Source organism: Kluyveromyces lactis, assembly GCF_000002515.2.
Source record: "Kluyveromyces lactis strain NRRL Y-1140 chromosome C complete sequence".
Classification (NCBI taxonomy): Eukaryota; Fungi; Ascomycota; class Saccharomycetes; order Saccharomycetales; family Saccharomycetaceae; genus Kluyveromyces; species Kluyveromyces lactis.
In genome coordinates, this window is record NC_006039.1 from 1,221,884 (window position 1) to 1,244,586 (window position 22,703).

The 22,703-nt window shown below is 38.3% G+C and overlaps 9 protein-coding genes across 9 annotated transcripts; 4 read left to right on the plus strand and 5 right to left on the minus strand.

Annotated features, from left to right (window-relative positions):
- Positions 1–18: 18 nt before the first annotated feature.
- On the minus strand, positions 19–834 carry PXR1 (telomerase inhibitor; the record flags this gene model as incomplete). Its single annotated transcript, XM_452832.1, has 1 exon — positions 19–834. The coding sequence occupies one exon, from the start codon at positions 832–834 to the stop codon at positions 19–21; it is 816 nt and encodes a 271-aa protein (XP_452832.1).
- Positions 835–1,246: 412 nt separating this feature from the next.
- Positions 1,247–4,519, minus strand: PSE1 (importin PSE1; the record flags this gene model as incomplete). Its single annotated transcript, XM_452833.1, has 1 exon — positions 1,247–4,519. The coding sequence occupies one exon, from the start codon at positions 4,517–4,519 to the stop codon at positions 1,247–1,249; it is 3,273 nt and encodes a 1,090-aa protein (XP_452833.1).
- Positions 4,520–5,165: 646 nt separating this feature from the next.
- KLLA0_C14190g (CBS domain-containing protein) lies at positions 5,166–6,953 on the minus strand (the record flags this gene model as incomplete). Its single annotated transcript, XM_452835.1, has 1 exon — positions 5,166–6,953. The coding sequence occupies one exon, from the start codon at positions 6,951–6,953 to the stop codon at positions 5,166–5,168; it is 1,788 nt and encodes a 595-aa protein (XP_452835.1).
- Positions 6,954–7,335: 382 nt separating this feature from the next.
- KLLA0_C14212g (uncharacterized protein) lies at positions 7,336–10,458 on the minus strand (the record flags this gene model as incomplete). Its single annotated transcript, XM_452836.1, has 1 exon — positions 7,336–10,458. The coding sequence occupies one exon, from the start codon at positions 10,456–10,458 to the stop codon at positions 7,336–7,338; it is 3,123 nt and encodes a 1,040-aa protein (XP_452836.1).
- Positions 10,459–12,714: 2,256 nt separating this feature from the next.
- YOR1 (ATP-binding cassette transporter YOR1) lies at positions 12,715–17,079 on the plus strand (the record flags this gene model as incomplete). The annotated part of the gene is made up of 1 exon (XM_452837.1): positions 12,715–17,079. The coding sequence occupies one exon, from the start codon at positions 12,715–12,717 to the stop codon at positions 17,077–17,079; it is 4,365 nt and encodes a 1,454-aa protein (XP_452837.1).
- A 410-nt stretch (positions 17,080–17,489) lies between these two features.
- APN1 (DNA-(apurinic or apyrimidinic site) lyase APN1) lies at positions 17,490–18,596 on the plus strand (the record flags this gene model as incomplete). Its single annotated transcript, XM_452838.1, has 1 exon — positions 17,490–18,596. One exon carries the CDS (start codon positions 17,490–17,492, stop codon positions 18,594–18,596), a length of 1,107 nt encoding a protein of 368 aa, XP_452838.1.
- A 510-nt stretch (positions 18,597–19,106) lies between these two features.
- PRR1 (serine/threonine protein kinase PRR1) lies at positions 19,107–20,732 on the plus strand (the record flags this gene model as incomplete). Its single annotated transcript, XM_452839.1, has 1 exon — positions 19,107–20,732. One exon carries the CDS (start codon positions 19,107–19,109, stop codon positions 20,730–20,732), a length of 1,626 nt encoding a protein of 541 aa, XP_452839.1.
- A 336-nt stretch (positions 20,733–21,068) lies between these two features.
- Positions 21,069–21,959, plus strand: KLLA0_C14300g (glucose-6-phosphate 1-epimerase; the record flags this gene model as incomplete). Its single annotated transcript, XM_452840.1, has 1 exon — positions 21,069–21,959. The coding sequence occupies one exon, from the start codon at positions 21,069–21,071 to the stop codon at positions 21,957–21,959; it is 891 nt and encodes a 296-aa protein (XP_452840.1).
- A 150-nt stretch (positions 21,960–22,109) lies between these two features.
- SBA1 (Hsp90 cochaperone SBA1) lies at positions 22,110–22,664 on the minus strand (the record flags this gene model as incomplete). The annotated part of the gene is made up of 1 exon (XM_452841.1): positions 22,110–22,664. One exon carries the CDS (start codon positions 22,662–22,664, stop codon positions 22,110–22,112), a length of 555 nt encoding a protein of 184 aa, XP_452841.1.
- Between the last annotated feature and the right edge of the window lie 39 nt (positions 22,665–22,703).

Here is a 22,703-nt window from a genome sequence, read left to right on the forward strand (position 1 = left end):
GTATACGTATGTTATCTATCAGTCTGTTACCATAAATATTTCGTTCAGAGCTTTAGCATCCATCACTGCAGCCCGCTTTTGTCTGATCCATTTCGCGCGGACCGAGAGCCTAGTAGATACGGCATCTGGAACAACAGCAGCTGAATCTCTAGGTTTCAGCATTTGGTCTCGAGTAATTTCGTTGGTATCTTTTGAATGTTTATCCTTGAGTTTCTTCTCTTTCTTTTCCTTCTTCTCTTTCTTAACCTTCTTCTCCTTCTTGTCCTTCTTCTCTTTCTTCTCTTTCTTCTCCTTTTTGACCTTCTTAACCTTCTTCTCTTTTTTTACCTTCTTTGTCTTCTTCCGATCGCTAACCTCACTATCAGACGATCCCTCTACCGGTCTCTTCTTACCCATACTATAACTTATGAGTTGCTTATTTTCAGCATCCCATGTACTTGCAAGGACTTCTCCCTTCACAAAGTGTATCCCCCATTTCCCGTTTATAATATTGTCGGTTCTTTGCTTATCCAATTCATCTGAAATTGTCTGCTCATTACCATTTAATCTTCCAAGTAATCTTTGGAAGACGTCCAATCCCGTACATTCACCACTATCAAATTCATCTTGCTTCTCTTTCTTTTTGAGTTTCGCTCCCAACCCAAGATTGTCATCTTTGATAGAAACCTTGATATGTGATGTTGTAGAATCTGGAACTAATCCCAAACCGGAACCAGGTTTCCATCCTAGTTTCTCTAGATGTTTGTGTCCAAATCTTGATGTATTGTTACTCCAAGTTGTGTTTCTTGGATCCAATCCAAACCTTTGTTTATTCCTTGCTGCTGCCAAACCCATCTTGAAATTACTGAATAATGTATTTATATTATGATAATGAAAAGTGTGCTCTGCCAAATGGGGACAGTTCACAATGAATCTTTTTGCTATCAAATACTTTCAGTCTCATTTCATCTCATCTCATCTCATCGCTTTAACAATTCTTTTCAGTATTTTTTTCTTCACAGGATTTCAAGAAAAAGAAAAAAAGAGTTCTCTATTAAGAATAATGATAATGGAAATTGTTGGTGCCAGGCGGGTTGCATAGTATAGCAAAACTGATACAAGCTTGAATCTATTCCGTTCAATAAGTAGAAATGTCTATGCAGTATAAGAAGACTCATATGCTAATTCATAAAAATCAGTATAGAGGGCTAAACATGTACATATATCTGATAATTGGCCTTGGGAAATTAAACCCACGAATCATAATTCAAGCGAACCATTTGTGTATGGTTTGCATGATTTCCGGTGGGTATCGTTGAAGTAGAGCAGATGCTTGTTCCTGTGGGATAGTACTTAGTAGTTTTTTTGCAGATTCTACCACAGCAGTAGCATTTTTTCCACCGATAGACTTTTGATGTAAGGCTTGTATCACATAATCAACGATTTCGGCTGTGTTACCTTGAATCACAGGCGAATTGTGGTCTATCAATTGTGCCAACATTCTATAATTGAACGCGGCACATTCTTCATCGTGGATAACGGGGAAAGTCTTCAACCAGTTGGCAGTATACTGTTCAAAGTTTGGAATGCTGGAGCCGTAACTGCTCAAGATCTTTGCAATGGCGCAAGATGCATTTTCCGAGGAATTAACGTTATCTTCAGATCTGGATTCTGGCATGTTGACGATTTGGAATAAAGTTTCCAACGATCCCAAACATATGTCAGAGTAGGTGTTGGGGGCATATTGTGCACATACTCCGAGTAGGTATGCAGTACCCTGGCGAATGGAGGGTTCAGGGAATGTGAGGCACTCCTTAATTTTCTGAACGAAATGCTGTTTGAAAGGTGCAGAGTTATCGCCAGTGTATTCTATCATATCAGCAATTGCAATCAAGGCGAACAATAAAATGAATACCTCAGTCTCCTGCAAGTATGAATGTATTATTGGCCATAAAGTCTGGAACTGCTGTAGATAAGAAACACCTGCTGATTTGAAAACAGCAGCTAAAGATTTGTTAATCTCGTCAAGCAAATCTTCATCGGTATACTCATCAAGATCGTCATCAACATCTTCGTTGTATTCGTCATCCTGATCGTAACGGGATTTTGTTCTTTCGTAGACGTCGGTTAAGTTATTGTTCACACCTTGTGTAAATTGTGACAATTGCTCTTGATTTAATCCGTTGTTTCCGACAATTCCCAAACAATCAACAAGAGCATAGTGATACGACTTAGTAACTTCTGGCATCGGTTCAGAAATAATTCCAGAAATTAGCTTATTAGATGCAATTTGCCATAATTGTAAAACGATATCGTTGTCCTGTCCTACAGCCGATACCAAAGAGGTAAACAAAGCAGGAATTAAAGTAGCACCACGAGCTCTAACACCATCATGTAAGTAGAAATCAATAGATGGGACGGCAACTTCTGTAAGGATTTCCTTAACGTATGATGCAAAGAAACTTTTCAACACAGTGGCGTAAACTTGTAGAAGCTCCATAGCAGTCACTTTATCATCTAAAACTGAAGTATGAATAGCGATGTGCTTACCTTGAATTTGCACAACATCCCAATCTGTATACTGTTGGTAGTTTGCAGCTTCCTCTTCTTCAATTAAACTAACGTCCTGGGTAGCCTTGGCAGTTTCAAGTAGTGGCGGAATAACTACATCCAATAACGGAACAAAATCCTCACGAAGAATCCTGCAAACTCTACTCCAACTTTGTTCAAGGTAAGTCTTTAGAGGATCGTCGTCCTGAATACCTTCATTTTGATAAGTTATGAATAACTGGATCAATTCTTGAGAGTAGGAGGCAAACTTTTCTTTGCCCACAGCTAATGCAATAAGAGTAGAACATTCCATACACTTACCCTTCAAGACTCTGCTTTCAGTACCTGTATCGGTTCTCAACACGTTTATCAATAATGGCATTAATGTATCATAGTATTTGATGAATTTCTTTTCGGCTGCTTCTGCGATAAATGCGATAGTAGTTAAGGCCTGTTCTTGAACGTACAGCTTGGAACTTTGCAACATGCTTAATAAGTTAGTTAAAAGACTATCCAAGTAAGGTTCCATAATCGATTGCGTAGCTTGTTCGGAGAAGTTCACCAAGGCAGCCGCTGCATGGGTCTGAACTCTGTCGACAGAGCTTGAAGTGAGCTTAGAGATTAAAGCAGGCAAAATTTTTTCATGCGAAGTGCTTTGAATGAGAGGAGCGAAATCAGTGGATATCTGACCCAATACATTACAGCAACCGTATTGAACTCTTGGATGTGGATCATCGATCAGTGGAACAACCATTTCCAAAATCTTATCTATCTCGATCATTAATACATCACGGCAACCTTCTGCAGCAGATGATAACGCCATCAATGCTGCGAACCTCTCTCTCCATTCAGAAGATGTGATCATTTGTTGTAAGAATTGGAATAAAGGTGCGGCCAAGTATTTTCCGTTTAATTTCAAGGCAACACGATCCAAAGCTTGACGTGCCATATCGTAGGTATTTTCCTCATTATCTTCTTCTACATCATTCGAATTTTGCCATTCGATTGCTTGGTCATCATCGATGGAAACTTCAGTCATCATGACAAGGGTATCAAGTACCACTGATTGGGCGTAATTTTGATTATTTTTACACATCTGAGGGGCGCATTCACTGAAGACAGTTAACAACTCCAAAGCAGTCGTTCTGGCACTCGGTTCTAAATCTTTATTCTTGATGACCATATCTGCAAATTGGATAATTTGATCGAACATATCTTTGAAGAGTTTAGGAGCCAACTCAACTAATTCGATCAATGATTCGAATACGGCGGCCAAGGCCTCATCTTTACTGTCATCCAAAAACTTTGGCAAACTGTTCAAAAGACTTGGTAATAGAACACCTAGTTTGGCCCAGTTATTCTTTGGAAGCTGTTTGAAGTACCCAACAAACGCTGTAACAGCTGCAATCTTGACTTCATCGCTAGGATCCGTGAATCCACTCTCAAAGATAGGCAAAGCATGGTTGATGTCAATGGAATTGATTAGATGAGGCATACTTGAGAAAATTCTGAAACTAGATTCTCTGAAATTTGGATCTGTGTTTTTGATAGCTTCGAATAACGTTTGGAGTAACGGAGGCCACTCAGGTAATTCTTCTAACGCACATTCTGCAATTGCATCAGATAATTTGTGTCTAATATTGTTGGGTCTTTGGGAGATAAAACCCTTCAAAAGTGTATCTCTAATTTGCTTCAAGGCTTCCTTCGAAATATGGGTAATATTTTTGGCAATGATTATAGTCTTAGATGAAGGTGGCGCTCTCAAAGCTAGCTTACGGAACAAAACTGCAGACAAACCTGCAGTAGTCAAATCATCAGAATATGCAGATTGTTCCGCTAGAAACATCAACAAAACTTCGATGTGCTCCGGTGTAATCCAGTTGTTATTCAAAGCATCTTCTGCCGCCGAACGAATCGCATTGTCTGGTGATGCAAAGCCCTGTAGCAACTTCACCAAGGTGCTGTTCACTTCATCCGGTAGAACTGACATTGTTTCGAATCAGCCACCACAAAAAATGATTCAAAGGAAAAGGATAGTAGAAGAACAAAGAACAAACAAAGTAAACTATACTGCTATCAGCTTTTCGATTCTCTCCCTCAATAGAGATTATTGCTTACAAGCTCAATTTTCCTACCGTCAAAATATACTGATTGCAACGAAGGCGAACTTATGTTCAATGCTAAAACTTCAGCAAAAACCAGTAACTGTAACATAAAATGTACTACTATTCAATTTTCAATATATCTGAAATATCTGATCTTAGAACGAATTGTTCTTTCATGTATAATTTGGAATCACAGGAACAGAGAAGGAAGAAAAATTTGGCAGGTCAAACTAATAGTGCATCGTCCATAGTGATATGCGGGTAACACATAGTGGTGCTCTCTGTAATATCAAGATCGTCGTCATCTGTCATTGGACAGTGTTCTTAATATAGCAGAAGAAGGAAACGGTTAATTGATGTGAATATATTTCCATATTTGCTTTGTATTTCTGATAGATGTTCTAGTGCTTCTTTTCTTTTTTCTTGGCAGCCAATTGTTTATTCATTTAATAAGAAAGAATTATGAGTGGAAATGTATAATCTATATACATCGGTATATGGCAAGGATAACCAGTAACTTCCCCGAATGTTTCATTTTAAAGCTTTTCCCACCATAAAACCAGCGAAGAAGACTATACATGCCTGCATGTATATCTTCAATGAGGAAGTATGAAACACTGCGGTGAATGGAGTTGCCATCGTTTTAAAAAACTGACGTAGGTGGTGGAAAACACCTGACTGCTTATCATGCAGAATAAAAAGCAAAGGCATATAGTGACGGGAGCCCTGCATAACAATGAACTCGTCATAAATTTGATGCAATTTTTCATTAGTTTTTATCTCGATATCCATGTACTCAATGGAGTACGGTGATTCGATTCCATAAGTTTCTTTCACTTTGGCTACAATCTCATTTAAGACGTCTTTTTCAAAGTTTACTCCGGACTGAGTCTTGAATTTCATAGAGCCTAGAACTTGATTATCCTTATTAGGCTTCACGACGGTAACTTTCAATCGGAATTTGGTATGTTTTCCATTTTCGAAGAATTTTTTTTGTAATAATGTGGAGCTTCTTCTTCCAGAAAACTGTTCTGGGATCGGTTGCTGTGATTGTGAAGGATATTGTTGATGTTGTTGTTGCAAATGAAGTTGCGATTGTTGTAACTGTTTGTGGGAGCTAAAGTTACCTATTGTTTGTGTTAAATCTACCAAAGATAATTGACTAGAAGAAGCACTTTCATTATCAGAGGCATCAAAAGATTTCCAAAAATAATTTATAGATAAAGAAGGAACTTCTAGCTCAGATGCTGATCCAGTCCTGTAGTTTTCATCAACATCTTTCTCTACAAGCAAAGAACCCAAGGGAGAGTCAACCGAATTTATCTTCAAATAAGGTTCTTCAATAGCAGACTGTGACGAAACGTTTTTTGAGGTTGTAGCAAATTGACAACGGAGCGCAGCATGTGTTAATTGAAGGACACTGATCAAACCTAGAATATTTCCTGTGTCATCAATAACAGGTAAATTCAAAAAATGACCCTCGTACATCATTCGAAGAGCTGAATGTATACCTAGACTTTGGAAGGCAAAGTTTGGCCTCGTTGTCATTACTCTAGCCAAGGTGCATGACTCTGGATCGACGGAATTTCCTTGACCTAATACTCGACAAACGAAATCTTTACTAGTGAAGATGCCTATTATATTGCAGTCATTGTTATTTCTGATGTCAGATTTGGTCGAAGAATCATGTATTAAAATAGCAGTACTTTTATTCTCAGACATCATGCTCATTGCTTTTGAGACAGTGGTCGTAGGACTAGCAAATAGCGGAGTTGTGTTGTACACATCAGAGTCCAAAATAGACTCTAAGACAGGCGTCTCCATGGATTCTATCAAAGTTGCTATGTCTTGCAACAATTTATGTCTCGTCATGGTTGCTTCATTCTCGATAACATCTTGAATGGCATTGTTCAATTTCACACTGTCTTGCGCCATGATTTCTAACCTACGCATTGCTTGGTGGAAACATTTCGTAATGTCTAAGATCCCAACGATCTGCTTAGAATTAGGGTCAATTATGGGTAGATGTCTAATTTTCTGTTCGACCATTATTAGGAGAGCGCTGGTAACCGGCATTGATGAGGGCGTAAGAACCGGAGTTGTCGATAATACGTCCCGAGCAACCAAACCTTCCTTGAAAGCTAGATCTTTGGTAGTGATAATACCTTCCAAATGCTCACCACTGGTGACTAGAACACAGTACTTTCTTTTACTAGTCATTAGTTTCGCAACATTGTAGATTGAGTCATCGCCTGTACAAAATAATGGCTGTTCAAGCGGCAAATTCGCCACCGTGGGAATTCCAAGCTCCAATACCATGAAGAATCAAGTATACCGCTGACTGCTACTTGAAGATCACAAACCAAACTTCGTACTAGCTTCTTCTGAATGCCAGGTTTATGTGATGCAGTGACTGTTGTTTATGTTCACAAGAGTAGCTTTTTCACCCATTGGTAACTTTTTTAAACCCTTAAATAGTGACATGAAATTCGCGTGTCAAATTTAAAGTTACGTCGAGAGTATGACGAAAGGGTCTCCAATGTGATCAGAAAACGAAGACATAAACCCAAAGGTGATACATAGTAGGGATTTATACAGGGCGTTAGAGTCAAAGTTCAGTTTCCAATTTAGATATTTTACTGTTACAATTATCATTTACTATTTACATGAACATATTATTGAAGGGTAAGATGAAGAATAACTAGAAGGAGAAGGAAGGAAAACCTAAATTGGCATCAAGATCGAAGAAGTTTGAAAGGTCAAGATTTAAATCCATTGGTGCATCTACCGAGGAAGCAGCCGAGTACAAAGGATCTTTTTCGAATGCATTTGATGATAAATTGGCTGATGGTAGGTTTAACTTGACCAATCTCTTTTGAAGGTGAATCCAAACATCCGCATCTATCAAATGTAACGAAGAGTGAAGGTAGAAATTAGTTCTAATAGTTTCTGCATGTTCTACATCAAGGCCCCATTTTCTGGCAATTGATGTTACTACTTTCTGCGGAATTGGCTTATTGCAGAGCTTGAAGTCCCAAAACCTGGTCGAAACGTCTAATATTCTGTCCATTTGAAGGATTTGGATAAAATATGCAAATAAACATTGTGTTTTATTATAAAACAAGCTTGTTTTTAATAGGTCATACTTCTTCGATTGAGTTGCAAGGGAAATGAAACATTTTTCAGTAAGATCATATAGTTCTTTCACGAGCTGCAATTTCGAGACAGATACGGTAGGTGCGTTGATGTTTTCAACAACAGTTGATGCTGCATGTCGTTCAGTCATCTCCAAATCTTTTTCCACCAATGCCAATTTGAGTAAGATACTGAGGAAACATAAAGAAACTCTCAAATAAGATTGTTGAATGTGCTTTGCAAGTACGTAGCGGAACTGAGCAGTGTCTTTTTCATATTTATTGAACATAAGATCGGAAAGGAAACTGTAGAACTTGAAACAGTTGAAAACCATCATTTCAAATAGAGTAGAATGCAGCCTATAAAAGGTGGCATTCTCTTCCGATTTTAGTTTGACTTCGACTTTCAAATACAAAGACCAAAGTACATTGTGAATTAGCGAACTTGTTGCAAGCTTCATAATCACAATTTCGCAACGCAGAACCTCCGCGATATCCATTGTACAGGTAGTGGATGGTAGTTTGATCGTTGCTTGGGTATCTCCAGGGTAGTCTTTTAAACTTTCAAATTTCAAAACCTCTGCTTCTAGCTTTGAAATCATGAATAGAATTTCAGAAACAGCGGCAGGAACAAAATCGGTACAAGCTTTATTAATCTTGGCCATAAGTAGTCCGAGTTGGTATTTTTTTATCGCCAAATTAATGAGTTGGTAATCAAATTTGCCGGAAGACGTCATAGAGTTTCTAACAGACTCCATGAAGCTCGTATAATCTAAATTTTTGAAAAAGTAGTCATGGTATTGTTCAATTTTAGCTGTGAACCCTAATGGCAAAGTTTCTTGAAATATTGAATTACAAAGGCCTAACCAAAGCTTTCTTCTGTAATTGATTACCCTCTGAGGAATTAGTGACGGATTGAACATTAACTTATAATCAGTAGGATCCTTATGCAATCCCAAAACTAAAGCTGTTTGAAGCAATTGACCAGAATGTAATAAAAGATGCTGATCAAGTAACAAGTTGCTTTCTCTTGGAGAAAAGGAACAGCAAATTCTTTGATAAAGCATACAGCAAAATATGTCTTCGGAATAAAATCGGTCCACATTTAATAAAGTAAGAATTCTCTGGGACAAAGACAACCACTTATCATAAGTAAAATCTAATTTATGCAAACCTAGGGCAATGCAATCCATTTTGACATCTTCGTTTAATGACACTGTAAGAAAATCATGCGAAATTTGTAGAATAACCATAAAAATTGCCAAGTTTTCCAAATCGTTACGTAAGTTATCCTTACTCAAGTTCCAACGAGCTTTTCCAGTAGGAGCACCGGTGGCATCTTCATAACTAATCATCCTGTATATCGATTCTAGGAATGGCTCAACATCCAAATAAGGATAAAATGGATAAATGGATTTTAGAAACTGGAAAAGATAAAACGTGATACCAGCACCTGTAGGCGGCAACGTCTCCAGAATATCGCTTAATAACGTTTGAAGCACCGGTGGGTATTCCGATTTGATAAAATCTTCAAGTCTGTCACCTTTTGTGAAGACGACGGTGGGCACTGCTTTTAGTACATTTTGTTTCCTTGCCCATTGAAGATGCTTGATCATGCCTGGATCGCAATAGTATATCAACGAATGCTCGCCAGATATTAAAGAGGAGCCACCAAATTTCATAACATTTTGAATGGTGATGTCGTCTTTATCTCCAACAAATTCAATGATTTTAGTGTAAGTGAATCCGTAAATAGAGGCAAATGAACAGGTAAGGTGCGGGTCTCTGAAGACCAATGATATAAAGCCGAACGGAGGATGTAATGCTCTTAACTGTTCGTGAATGAAGAAAGTTTTTTCGGAATCTTCTAAAGAGATCCGTATTTGACCAAATCCTTTTCCATTGGCTGCATTATCTATCGAATGAGGATAGAATGGTATTCGTGCTGGATTGCTCAAAGACGACTCTGTGAATGCACTAGAATGTGGAGAATCCACTGGAGCATCAGTATATGATCGAGGTAAACTGTTTAACGCACCTGGCGGCACCATAGAATTAGCTTTATTTTTCCAGAAGGCAACCTCTTCCTCAAGCTTTACTATTCTCATTGCATCTGCATGAACGGTAGAAGATGAAATATCAACTTCTGGTGGCTGTAACGGCACTGCAGAACCCATAGGAGGCTTGATAGACTTCGATTGTTGTTGAAAATGTGGTAGCATCGCAGACAATTGCTGCAGTGGAAGTAGATTGCTCAAAGCTGGGTCACTTATAGCAGTCGCAACGATATCAGCGGTAGAATTGGGCAAAGCAGTACCACTTGTCTCTGCTAGCACTTGCGTAGCGCTGACTTTATTGCCGTTGTTCATCTCTGAGATAGAATAAACACATTCCGTGCTAAGTGCGACACATTTTGAACATGGATTACCTCTGTCACATCGAGTTTTTCTCCTACGACAAGCATAGCACACGTATGAGACTCTATTTCGCTTCATAACACGTTTGTTACCAGCATTGTTCTTATTAACACCCACGGTACTACTAGAGTTGTTGCTTGTATTAGAACTTGGTGTCGACTTATCTATAGTGCTAGGCTGACTATGTGAATGGCTGTGCGAATAACTCTCATCAGAAGTAGGTGATCCACGATTATTAGCCTGAGAAACGGTATTCCATTCCTTTGGTGCCATGATCAGATATACAAGTCACAATGGTACCTGTCTATTCGATTGTATACGTGTTTTTTTTGTATTCTGTTAGTCGATCGAAAACCAATCCATGAGTGTGATGAGATTACTTAATAAGTAAAGTAATTCCATATCGATGATTCTTTGTTTTTATATATATACATACAGAATAATCGTAGAATAAGCAGGGAAAAAGCTGAGAAACCTAAAAGAATAAGGTACAACCATCTATTGCGACTATTTTTTTTTAGAATTAAAAAAAAAAAAAAAACACAAGCACATATAGAATTATCTGCATGAGGTGAGCTGAGAAGAACGACACAGGCAATTAGAGGTTCAAGATCAACAACACCCTTACCATTCAGGGGCCAGATCAACTCAGCCTGGAATGTAAGTAAATATATACATATCTATCTATCTATATATATATTTATATATATAGATATGGTCACAGTACAGCTGGTACCTCAATTACTAATGTTGGGTCATGTGCGCATGAGAAAACTGTCAATAAAATGCTTGAAAATTCACGCCAACCATTAGTTTTGATAACAAAACCAGTTTTTGCCACTGATCTAGGATACATCCAGACGGTTTTGATACGGTCTCGCCTCTATAGCCGGGCTCTTTCTATTCTTTCTGTTTATAATTATAGAATAAGAGAGAGCACTTTGGGGTTCGAACCAGCCGCCGAGTAGTGACAGTTTGTAAGACGGCTACTACAGTTTCTGAGTTGTTAAGAAAAAAGGGGACGCAGGGTCAATTAAGCTTTTTCAGTGAATGTTCTTGAGTTATTTTGTACCCAGTGTTCTCCGCAACTGCCACCCGTTATCGCCGGCCCAGATGTTTAAGTGGTTCACGTAAATGACCTAGAAATTCTCGCACCGGGGTTATTTGATCGCCTCGGAAATACGGAATGCGAAAAATTGCTCCCCCTACCTTGTCTCCCAATGAAAGCCGGTAAAACGCTTGGAAAGGCTGACGTCTTTCAAGTGCTCCGCGGAAAACTACGATTATTGGAAGAAGCCGTCGTTGATCCGTTCCTACCATTATGGAACTGTAAAGATACAGAGAATGGTTCAAAGGGTGGCGACAGATACTACCAAAAAAGTACTGGAAGCTTTCGTTGTAGAAACGGAGATTTTCAAGCATGTTACGCGTGATTTCCGGCCGTACAGTGTCTTAGAAAGAACACTGTGATAAAGACAGAATTTTTATATTGATTCGGAATCTTTGTCGGTGCTGCTTCAAATAAATCAGTACTGTAAAGATGTAATCAGTGGCCAATTGAGCAGTGCTCTCTAGAATATGAAGTTCTTTGGAATTTTTTTTTTTTTCTTTCACTATGCATCTCTTCATTATCTTGTAACTTGTGGTACATTCAGCTAGCAAGCAGCCAAGAAATTTTAAGAGCAGGACGCATCAAATTCTAATAAGTAGTCTTGAAGCTACTTTTTCCTCCAATTTGACACCGGTTTTACGTTCATGTGTCAAACCTCATTATACCGATGACAACATGTTTCGGCTTTCCTCCGTCACGGTTGTATCTGCATGTGTTCCGGATACAAGCCGTACTAGTTGTTTTCTGTATAACGACATTTTTTTTCTTTTAAGGTGTCAGAAACCAATACTATGAGAAATCTAGAAGTACATATTCTATCTATATATATAAGATGAGCAACCAAGGACCAGATAATGGTTGCAAATTTAACAGATGAAATGGACGAAAACAGACAGGCAGATATATAATTACCACATCAATCGTGATAAGTTTACTCTACAATCTGTATAGTTAGCTAGACCGATAAGTTTGTTGTTTAAGTTCAGAAACTTTTTAAAGCAAGAAAAAAAGCTACAAAGAGAAGGAAGAACTTGGTTTCTGTGAATCTAAGTTCGCATTTCACTATCGATATCTGAACAGCTACCCTTTAATTTATCTGTTGAGAACCAGGTGAATACAGTTTCGCAGACATACACTACGAAAGTATAGTCAGTAGCTAAAAAGTTAAAAAGAAAAAAATAGACTTACTAAAGGCCCACAGCATATTACACGTTACTAAAAAACCTTTGGTTAATCTTTGCTGCGGTACACATCATTATAAGACGGAGTGAAATAGTTTTAGGATATCTGAGAATTCAGAACCTTACCACTAGAAGGACTCTATCACATTTCAGCCGGTTCTAGCTTTCTATAAGAACAGCCGAGGCTCAATTATTAATCCCTTTGCCTTCAGTTTTCACATTCAATTTGCTGTTGCGATGACCTTGGAATCAACAGACTCCGCTTCAACGTATTCAGATGTTGTGAATATCCACAAGGAGAATGCTCCACACGCTGTAAAAAATCAAAATATACGATCAATGGGTACTTCCAATAGAAGTCGAGCGGGATCAAAAAGCAGTTCATTTGTGTCGGATTCCTATATTGAACCGGTACAGAACAACAATTACTATGTCATAGATAAATCGAATCCAGAGACGTTTTTAAACTCAGACGATTTGGAAAAAGTTACTGAGTCCAAAGTTTACGTGCAGAAGCGTCTATTTAGGTGGTTCCATTCAAGAAAGGTTCCACCTATCCCGGAAACTCTGGAGGAAAGAAAAGTGTACCCAATGAATTACAGTAATATCATTTCCAAAATATTCTTCCTATGGGTTCTTCCTATCATATCTGTCGGTTACAAGAGAACGTTACAGCCTAATGATCTTTGGAAAATGGATGAGAAGATGAGCATTGAGAAGTTGTATGCAGATTTTGATGCTTATCTAAACGAATACGTTGAAAAATCAAGACAAACTTACAGGGATGAAAATCCAAATGCATCAGAGCAAGAGGTTATTAAATCAGCAACGTTACCAAAAACTGCTCTTTTAAGAGCTCTTTTCAAAACATTCAGAGTGCAATACACAATAGCATTCCTTTTCGTTTGTATCGCTAACGCAGCAAGTGCTTTGACTCCATTAGTCACTAAAAAGTTAATCGCATTCGTGGAAACGAAGAGTCTTTTCCCTGAAACTAAAGTTAACAATGGTATCGGTTATGCTATCGGTTCCGTTTTATTGCTTATGATCAACGGTATTACCTTTAACCACTTTTTCCATTTTTCTCAACTTACTGGTGTTGAGGCTAAGGCCGTCCTTACTAAGGCAATTCTTACCAAGTCGATGAAGCTATCGCCATATAGTAGACACAAGTTCCCCAATGGGAAAATTACATCTTTAATGAGTACCGATGTGTCTAGGTTAGAATTTGCGTTGACTTTCCATCCTTTCTTGTATGCGTTCCCGATTGTTTTCGTCATTTGTTTGGTATTGCTTTTGGTCAATTTGGGTCCTATTGCATTGGTCGGGTTTGCTATTTTCTTTGTCATTATTGGTATCAGTTCTACTGGGTTCAAATACTTCCTTAAATTCAGAATTGCAGCATCGGTTATCACTGATCGTAGAGTTGGTATGATGAGAGAAATCTTGAACTCTATCAAAATGATTAAATTCTATGCATGGGAAGATGCTTACGAGAAAAATGTTAAGGCTGTCAGAGCAGTCGAATCAAATTTAGTCAAAAAGATGCAGATAATCAGGAATTGTTTGATTTCCATAACAATTTCATACCCAAGTTTGGCTTCTATGGTGACTTTTTTGGCTATGTACAGAGTGAACAATGGGGGTAGATCCCCTGCAAATATTTTTTCTTCCTTATCGTTGTTCCAAGTCATGATGATTCAAATGTTTTTCATCCCAATGTCTATCAGCACAGGTATAGATGCATTCGTTGGTTTGAAAAGAATCCAAGCCCTCTTAGAAACAGAGGAAGAAATGGATAGTTATGTTGAAAATGAAGAAGACTTACTTTTGGAAGATGACGTAGTTTTGAAAGTTAAGAACGCCTCTTTTGAATGGGATAACTTTGAACTCGAAGAAGCTAAAGATGTGGCTAAGCTGAAAGGGGAAACTCTATCAATTTCCGATAAGGTATCTACAACAGAAACGGAGAAAGCTTCCTCAGAAATAGAACAAACTCCATTTCGGGGCTTCCATGGTTTGAATTTTGATGTAAAAGAAAATGAATTCATAATTATTACAGGTCCAATTGGTACGGGTAAAAGTTCTCTATTAAATGCTTTAGCTGGATTTATGAGAAGAAGCTCGGGTTCGATGACCATAAAGGGTGATTTACTACTATGTGGTTATCCTTGGGTGCAAAATGCTACAGTGAAAGACAATATATTATTTGGTTCTCCTTTCGATAAGCCTAAATACCAAAAGGTGATTGAAATCTGTTCTTTACAGGCGGACTTGGATATTCTACCTGCTGGAGACAGAACTGAAATTGGTGAAAGAGGTATCACATTATCTGGAGGGCAAAAAGCTCGTATCGCTTTAGCCAGGTCTGTTTACAAGGATATGGATATTTATCTATTTGATGATGTATTAAGTGCTGTCGATTCACGTGTTTGCAAACATATCGTAGACGAATGTATGATGGGTTACTTAAAACAAAAAACAAGAATACTTGCTACTCATCAACTATCACTAATAGATAAGGCTTCAAGGGTCATCTTTTTGGGCTTAGATGGAAGTTTCGATATAGGCACCGTACCTGAACTACTCAAAAGAAATACAGGTTTTTCAGATTTAATGCAGTTTCAGAATTCTGCACCTGCTGAAGAATTGGAAGACGATGATACCAAAGCTCAAAATATGGAAATTACTGCTATCTCGTCTCAAACCGATATCTCTAAGAAACAGAGTCTGTCTGGACGTGAAGGCGAAACTGGTAGGATAACCTTAAAAGAGGAACGTGCCATGAATGCGCTAAGTTTCAAAGTCTACAAAGAATATATCGCAGCCGGTTGTGGTAAGTATGCTCCCATATTCGTACCCGCCTTCTTATGTGTTGTTATTTGTACAACATTCTGCAGTCTTTTCTCTTCTGTTTGGTTATCATTTTGGACCGAGAATAAATTCGCTAATAGATCTGAAGGCTTCTACATGGGGTTGTACATTCTGTTTGTTCTAGGAAGTCTTGCGTTCATGTTTACTCAGTTCATCAGTATCGGTTTACTGGGTACATATGCCTCTAAGCATTTGAACATCAAGGCTCTACAACGTTTATTGCATGCTCCAATGAGCTTCATGGATGTCACTCCAATTGGTAGAGTTATGAACAGGTTCACTAAAGATACGGACACCTTAGACAACGAAATTACAGAGTCAGTCCGTTTATTGATTTTCCAGATCGCAAATCTCACTGGTATTATCATTTTGTGTATCATCTACATTCCTTGGTTTGCCATTGCCATGCCATTCTTAGTTTTCCTATATGTTTTCGTGGCTGATCACTATCAAGCGAGCGGTCGTGAAATCAAACGTATGGATGCTGTTCAGAGATCTTTTGTTTACAATAACTTCAACGAAGTTCTCGGAGGTATGGACACTATTAAAGCATACCGTAGCGAGCAACGATTTTTAATGAAATCCGATTTCTTAATCAACAAAATGAATGAAGCAGGATACTTGGTTACTAGTATTCAGAGATGGGTGGCGATCAGTCTAGACATGTTGGCTGTTATATTTGCTTTGATCATTGCATTACTTTGTGTTACTCGTCAGTTCCATGTCAGTGCAGGTTCGGTTGGTGTTATGGTAACTTACGTCTTGCAGTTGCCAGGTTTGTTGAATGCACTACTTCGTTCTCAAACTCAAACTGAAAATGACTTGAACAGTGCAGAGAGATTAGTAAACTATGCTTATGATTTGCCTATTGAAGCCAAATACAGAATATTAGAAACCCAGCCACCTGAACAGTGGCCATCTGAAGGTCGTATCAAATTTGAAAACGTTTCCTTGGCTTATAGACCTGAATTACCTGTGGCACTAAAAAATGTATCTATAGACATTGGCTCAAACGAAAAGATCGGTATTTGCGGTAGAACTGGTGCAGGTAAGTCTACCATTATGAGTGCGCTCTACCGACTAGTGGAATTAAAGACAGGTAAAATCACCATCGATGACATTGATATCAGCACTCTTGGTTTATATGAGCTTAGAAGCAAACTTGCAATCATTCCTCAAGATCCAGTTCTTTTCAAGGGTGATATTCGTAGAAATTTGGATCCATTCCAAGAGTGTACGGACGAACAACTTTGGGATGCATTGGTACGTGGGGGTGCTATCGACAGAAAAGACGTAGATTCCATCAGAGCGCAGCACAAAGATGCTAATGGACTTTCTGGTGATATGTTCAAATTCCATTTAGATCAGATGGTGGAGGATGATGGTTCCAACTTCTCCTTAGGCGAACGCCAATTATTGGCTTTGACCAGAGCCCTTGTGAGGGGATCAAAGATTTTAATTTTAGATGAGGCGACGTCATCTGTGGACTATGCAACGGATGCCAAAATTCAATCTCGTATTGTGGAAGAATTCTCCAACTGTACTATTTTATGTATTGCCCACCGTTTGAAGACTATCTTGGCTTACAACAGAATTCTTGTTTTAGATCAAGGGCAAGTCGTTGAGTTCGACACTCCTAAAAAATTGTACAATGACCGTGACTCTATATTCAATGAAATGTGTCGCGGTGCTGGTATTGTTCCTGCAGACTTCGAAAACTCAAAGTAATCTCCTGTATATATCATTATTTCTTTTGCATTACATTTTGTTGTTTGGTTTGGTGTGAACAGCATGTTTTCCAAAGACTTGCATTAGCATATATTTTCGGTAAGCAATGACTGCTTTCTATATATTTAATGAGCCTAAAATTTCTATCAGCCACAACGATCATTCATAGTTTAAAATCAATAATAAAACTTTACAAAACCATCAATCTTCTTTACCGTACTCCTAACATTCGAATAGTATTCCCTGTGTCTACGGCATACTATGTATTTTTCTTCTCTTCCGCACTTCCACTTATTCACCGTAGTGCACGTTTGTATAAGTATGGGAAATATTTAAAGGAAGAAATCTAATCAGAATTGAATTTGTCTATATTCTTGTTGCACATATTGAAATATCGCATACGAAAGTGCATGGAGACTTACTCATCACGTCGATACCTATCTAATCGAATGTCATTTGTCAGGTCTACGACTTCCAAATTTAAATTCGGTGCTCATGTCAGCGGTGCTGGTGGTATATCCAACAGCGTTACCAATGCCCATGAAATTGGCTGTAATTCGTTTGCAATGTTCTTGAAGTCGCCAAGACAATGGAATTCTAAACCGTATCCCGAATCAGAAATCACCAAGTTCAATGAGAACTGTGCAAAACTTTCTTATGATCCTAAAACTGATATTCTACCGCATGGTTCTTATTTCATAAATCTAGGGAACCCAGATCATGAAAAGGCAGAAAAGGCATACGATGCGTTCCTCGATGACCTGGTAAGATGCGAACAATTGGGAATTGGTCATTACAACTTCCATCCAGGATCATCATTAGATGGGGATCATGATACCCAGTTGAAACAGCTCGCAGGATATATTAACAAAGCCATCAATGATACGAAATTCGTCAACATTGTTCTAGAAAACATGGCTGGTCATGGCAATTTGATAGGAAGTAACTTAGAAGATTTGAAAACTGTCATAGATATGATAGAAGATAAAAACAGAGTTGGTGTATGTGTAGATACTTGTCATACTTATGCTGCAGGATACGATATATCAACAAAAAATGCCTTTGACCAATTCTGGAAGAAGTTCGATGCCATCATTGGATTCAAATATCTAAAAGCGATCCATTTGAACGATTCAAAAGCCCCATTAGCAGCAAACGCCGATAGACATGAAATATTGGGACAAGGGTTCCTAGGGCTCGAAGTTTTCAAGATCATTGCCCACTCAGAATTCCTTCAGGGGATACCGATAGTACTAGAGACACCACAAAAGGAAGACGCTGGCTACGGTGAAGAAATCAAACTATTGGAATGGCTAGAAACTATAGATGAAGAGGAAAACAAAGACTACATCGAGAAGAGATTAGCATTGAATAAACTAGGAGAAAAGTCCCGTAAAGAATTCCAAGCTAAGTTTGATAAGAAGAACAAGTCCACAAAGACCACTAAATCTACTAAGAGGAAAGGACCTTCTATCACGGAACAACTGACAAAAAAGACAAAGAAAACAAAGTCTTAATACTGCACCTAAATATGTAGAAATAATGACAGCATATGTATTTTAACCTTTTTATTTAATCAGCAGTTCTTTCGTTCTTCCAACATTGAGGTCAACAAGCGAATGCTTATCATATCTATGGAAAAAAAAAAGTTCAACCCTATGTCAGGGATCGACGTAATATCGTCTGCACAAACATTTAAAGTTTTGATTTTTTTGGGTCGAGGGAGTTAAGATAAGTTCAGTCGTGAAAATGGGTTCGAAGTATTTGTGTTTGTTTTGTTAACTCTTTCGGAATCGCTACGGTAGTCAAAGCTCGAAAGTACCACTCACCTAGCTTGTTACATTACAAATATCTGTGTATTTGGTACTGTATTAGGGTGCTTTTTTCACATTTTGTTTGCAATAGAGCAAAGAAAAGAACAAACACAGAAATATTATATTCACTGGAAGGTTTTTAGAACAAGTGGGGCAATTGTTGTTTTTGGATAAACGTAAGTACAGAGCTCAACTGGACCCATCTGCCAAGCTATGAATGATATGGATACTAGAACTGAACCTAATGTCCAGCTGACAGAGACACCAAAGCTTGCCCAGAGAGAGTTTGCAGGAGGAGATGCGGAGTCATCGGTCAAGAATCAGCTTCCGGAGATCAATTCGAGTCTTAATAGAGAGGCAATCGATGTTGGTATGTTGCCGACTCCAACGGCAAATGTGTTTACTTCACCAGTTAGGGTCAATAAGTCACCTGGGGGTTTTGATGCCGGGCTGCAGGTCGAGAAAAGACGTAACAAAGATAGCGCCAGTAACTCTGGAGTTCCAAGTCCTACGATATCTTCTGTGGATACTCACGAGGAAGTACTCGATGAAGAGCTCTCAAAACTTGGTACCTACATGAATCGTGATGTCACTCATAAAATAAAAGGAAGGATGTTATCTGAATATATTCCAAATAATTCAATGGGCGATGGTAGTGGTGGTGTTGCTGTTCAGCGTTCAATTTCATTAAATAATCGTGTCGTCGAGAAACCTAGTTTGAAGAAAGAGACTATCATCAATGAGGTTATCACTTCTGTACCATCGGATAAAGAAAATGAACAAAAAGCTGATGGTACGATTATTAGGGGATACATGGCTAACACTCCAAATCATATTAGCTTCCAATGGTCTAAAATAAAAGAGATTGGGTCAGGAAATTTCAGTACTGTCTATCTTTATGAATGCATCGATGATAATTTGAACATCAATTTAAATCCGGAACTGAAATATGTGGCAGTTAAAAGCATTAAATATCCGAGAGAGTTACTTATGAGCTCATCTCCGTCATCTCCGAAATACAAAGAATTATTGAGTCGAGTTGTAAGTTCTTTGAAGCGGGAACTGACCACTCTAATTTCTGTGCACCATCCATGTATCGTGAAACTCTTTGCAATCAATGATACCACGTTTATTACAGATGAACATCCATTGTACGGAAGGCGTAAGCTCTCTGCTTTACCCAGATGTGATATGATAATGTCATATTGCACTGGTGGTGATTTGTTCGATTTGGCTAGCAAAACTAAAATTCCAAACTGGCTACTCACCAGAATTATCACAGAATTATCCGTTGCCATAAAATATTTGCATGATAATTTTATCATTCATCGGGATATTAAACTTGAGAACGTCTTATTAAAGTATACTCTAGATGATATGATGTTATTAAAAGAGGACGAGAGCCAGTTCTTTTCAAAGAATTTCGTAGAGTTAGCAGATTTTGGTCTCTGTAAGAAGATAACCCCAGATGAAATGTGTACAACCCGTTGCGGGTCAGAGGACTATGTTTCTCCTGAAATTCTCTTAGGACTTCCGTATGATGGAAGAATCAGCGATGCTTGGGCCTTTGGAGTAATTACTTATGCATTGTTGGAAGATAGGTTGCCGTTTGACCCCTTACCTGGTCAGAGTTCAAGAAGAACCCGATCCATTGCCCATAGAATTGCAAGATGCGACTGGAAATGGCTAAAGAATGCAGACACCGATCATCCTGCCAAAGAGATAGTCCAGAACACACTCGTAAGAAAAAGCGAACGTTGGAACATGGATCAACTTTGCAACACACCCTATATTCGTAACATTATTGATAAATTACAGTTTTTAGACCATCAAGGATAAATTATATAGATCAGCATTTATATACACAACCAACATACATTAAAATCTAATGAAACCTGATATTCTACTCAACGAACATTCATTAAAAGTATACCTTCTAGGATCTTCAATTATTGCATTCTGCGTGCCAGCTTGTCTTTCATTTATTGTTAACGTTGTTATGTAGGTAATGTTGTTACCTTAAAAATCCAAGAATTAACTTGAATACGAAATTTAATCTCGTTACAGTACGCTCACTGATGAAATTGATAAAAGAAGAAAGGAAAATAAGAAGACTACTAGAAGCTAGGATCAGTAATTGGTGCTACTATTGACAATCAAAACTACATAACAACTATGCCTATCGAGGAAACTGAAACTGAAATCATCCTGACACATCCTAACAATTCATCAACAAAAGCAAGAATTCTAAAGTATGGTGCCACGGTATTTTCCTGGGAATTAAAAGGTGAAGAGCAATTATGGTTATCTACTGCTGCTAAGCTCGATGGTTCCAAACCGGTTCGTGGTGGTATTCCATTAGTTTTTCCAGTTTTTGGTAAGAACCATGATGATGAACATCTAAGTAAATTACCACAACACGGTTTAGCAAGAAATTCCGTATGGGAATTTTTGGGCCAAGTGAAGTCTAACCCTCCAACCATTCAGTTAGGCTTGGGACCTGAGTTTGCTAATGAAGAGCTAACCAACTTGTGGCCATTTGAATACTCTTTGGTGCTATCAGTAGAACTTGGTGATGAATACTTGAAAACTGAAATTGAGGTACTAAATACAAGCACTACGCAAAATTTGAAGTTCAATTGGTTATTCCATACTTACTTGAAAATTGATGACATTGAAGATACGTTGGTTTCTAATTTGAGCAGCACCAAATTGTACGATCAACTATTGAAGGAAAGCTATATTGACAGACAACCTGTGATTTCTGTGCATGAAGAATTAGATAGAATTTATCAAAATGTTGACGAAGACAGAATCATCCAAGTGATCGATAAGGGGTACCCAATCCATACCTTGAAAAGACACAACCTACCAGATACTGTCGTTTGGAATCCGTGGGTGGAAAAATCTAAAGGTATGGCAGATTTTGAACCAAAGGATGGGTTTAAAAATATGGTGTGTGTCGAACCAGGTCATGTTCATGATTTCGTGGTTTTGGCACCAGGCGAAAACTGGGTTGCCTCCCAGATTTTGTATAAAGATGAATTGAAGTTCCAAAAGGTCTAAATAGCTTTTTATTCAAAGCCGCTCAATATCATAATATATAATAGAAATTTTTGTTCGTATTTATACACCTATATATGCGCATGACTGTATACAGCAAATAAATGAATTAAATCTTGATAGAAATCGCCTTTGCAGACCATCCGATCATACCTATTCAGCTTTTTCTTCGTCATCTTCATCATCTTCTTCTGGTAATGCCTCATCCAGGTTGATTCCGGCGTCAGCGAAGGCTTGTGGATTGAAACCTTGTTCCATTCCAGGGAAGCCAGCGCCCCCCATTTGGCCAAATTGTGACATCAAGTCGTTATCAGCAGCAACATTCTCTTCTTGTTCATCTTCGTCAACCCATTTATCAAAGTCGGTTTTAATGTAATGATACTTAAGCTTCTCCTTGGTCAATCTGGGCCAGTATTCAAGGCCTAAATCTTTCTTCCTTAACACCAAAAAGTAGTTTCTACCGTTAGCTACCCTCTGCTCCGAGTTTTCCGTATCAATTGGCTTGTAGAAGTCAATGTGCAAATGGTATTTGATCCCATCTTTACTGTGATACTTAGATAGTGCACTGAATTCCAAAGAATTTTCGGTTAATTCCATTTTAGGGTTCGTACAGTCTGGAATATTGATGGTAATGAACAAATTGTTCTTGGTATCATCGGATTCGCTTGAACGTTGAGCCCATAAAACTTCTGGAGTGTGAACTGACATGTTAATTTGATTTATTGATTGGTAATTGGCGGTTTAAGT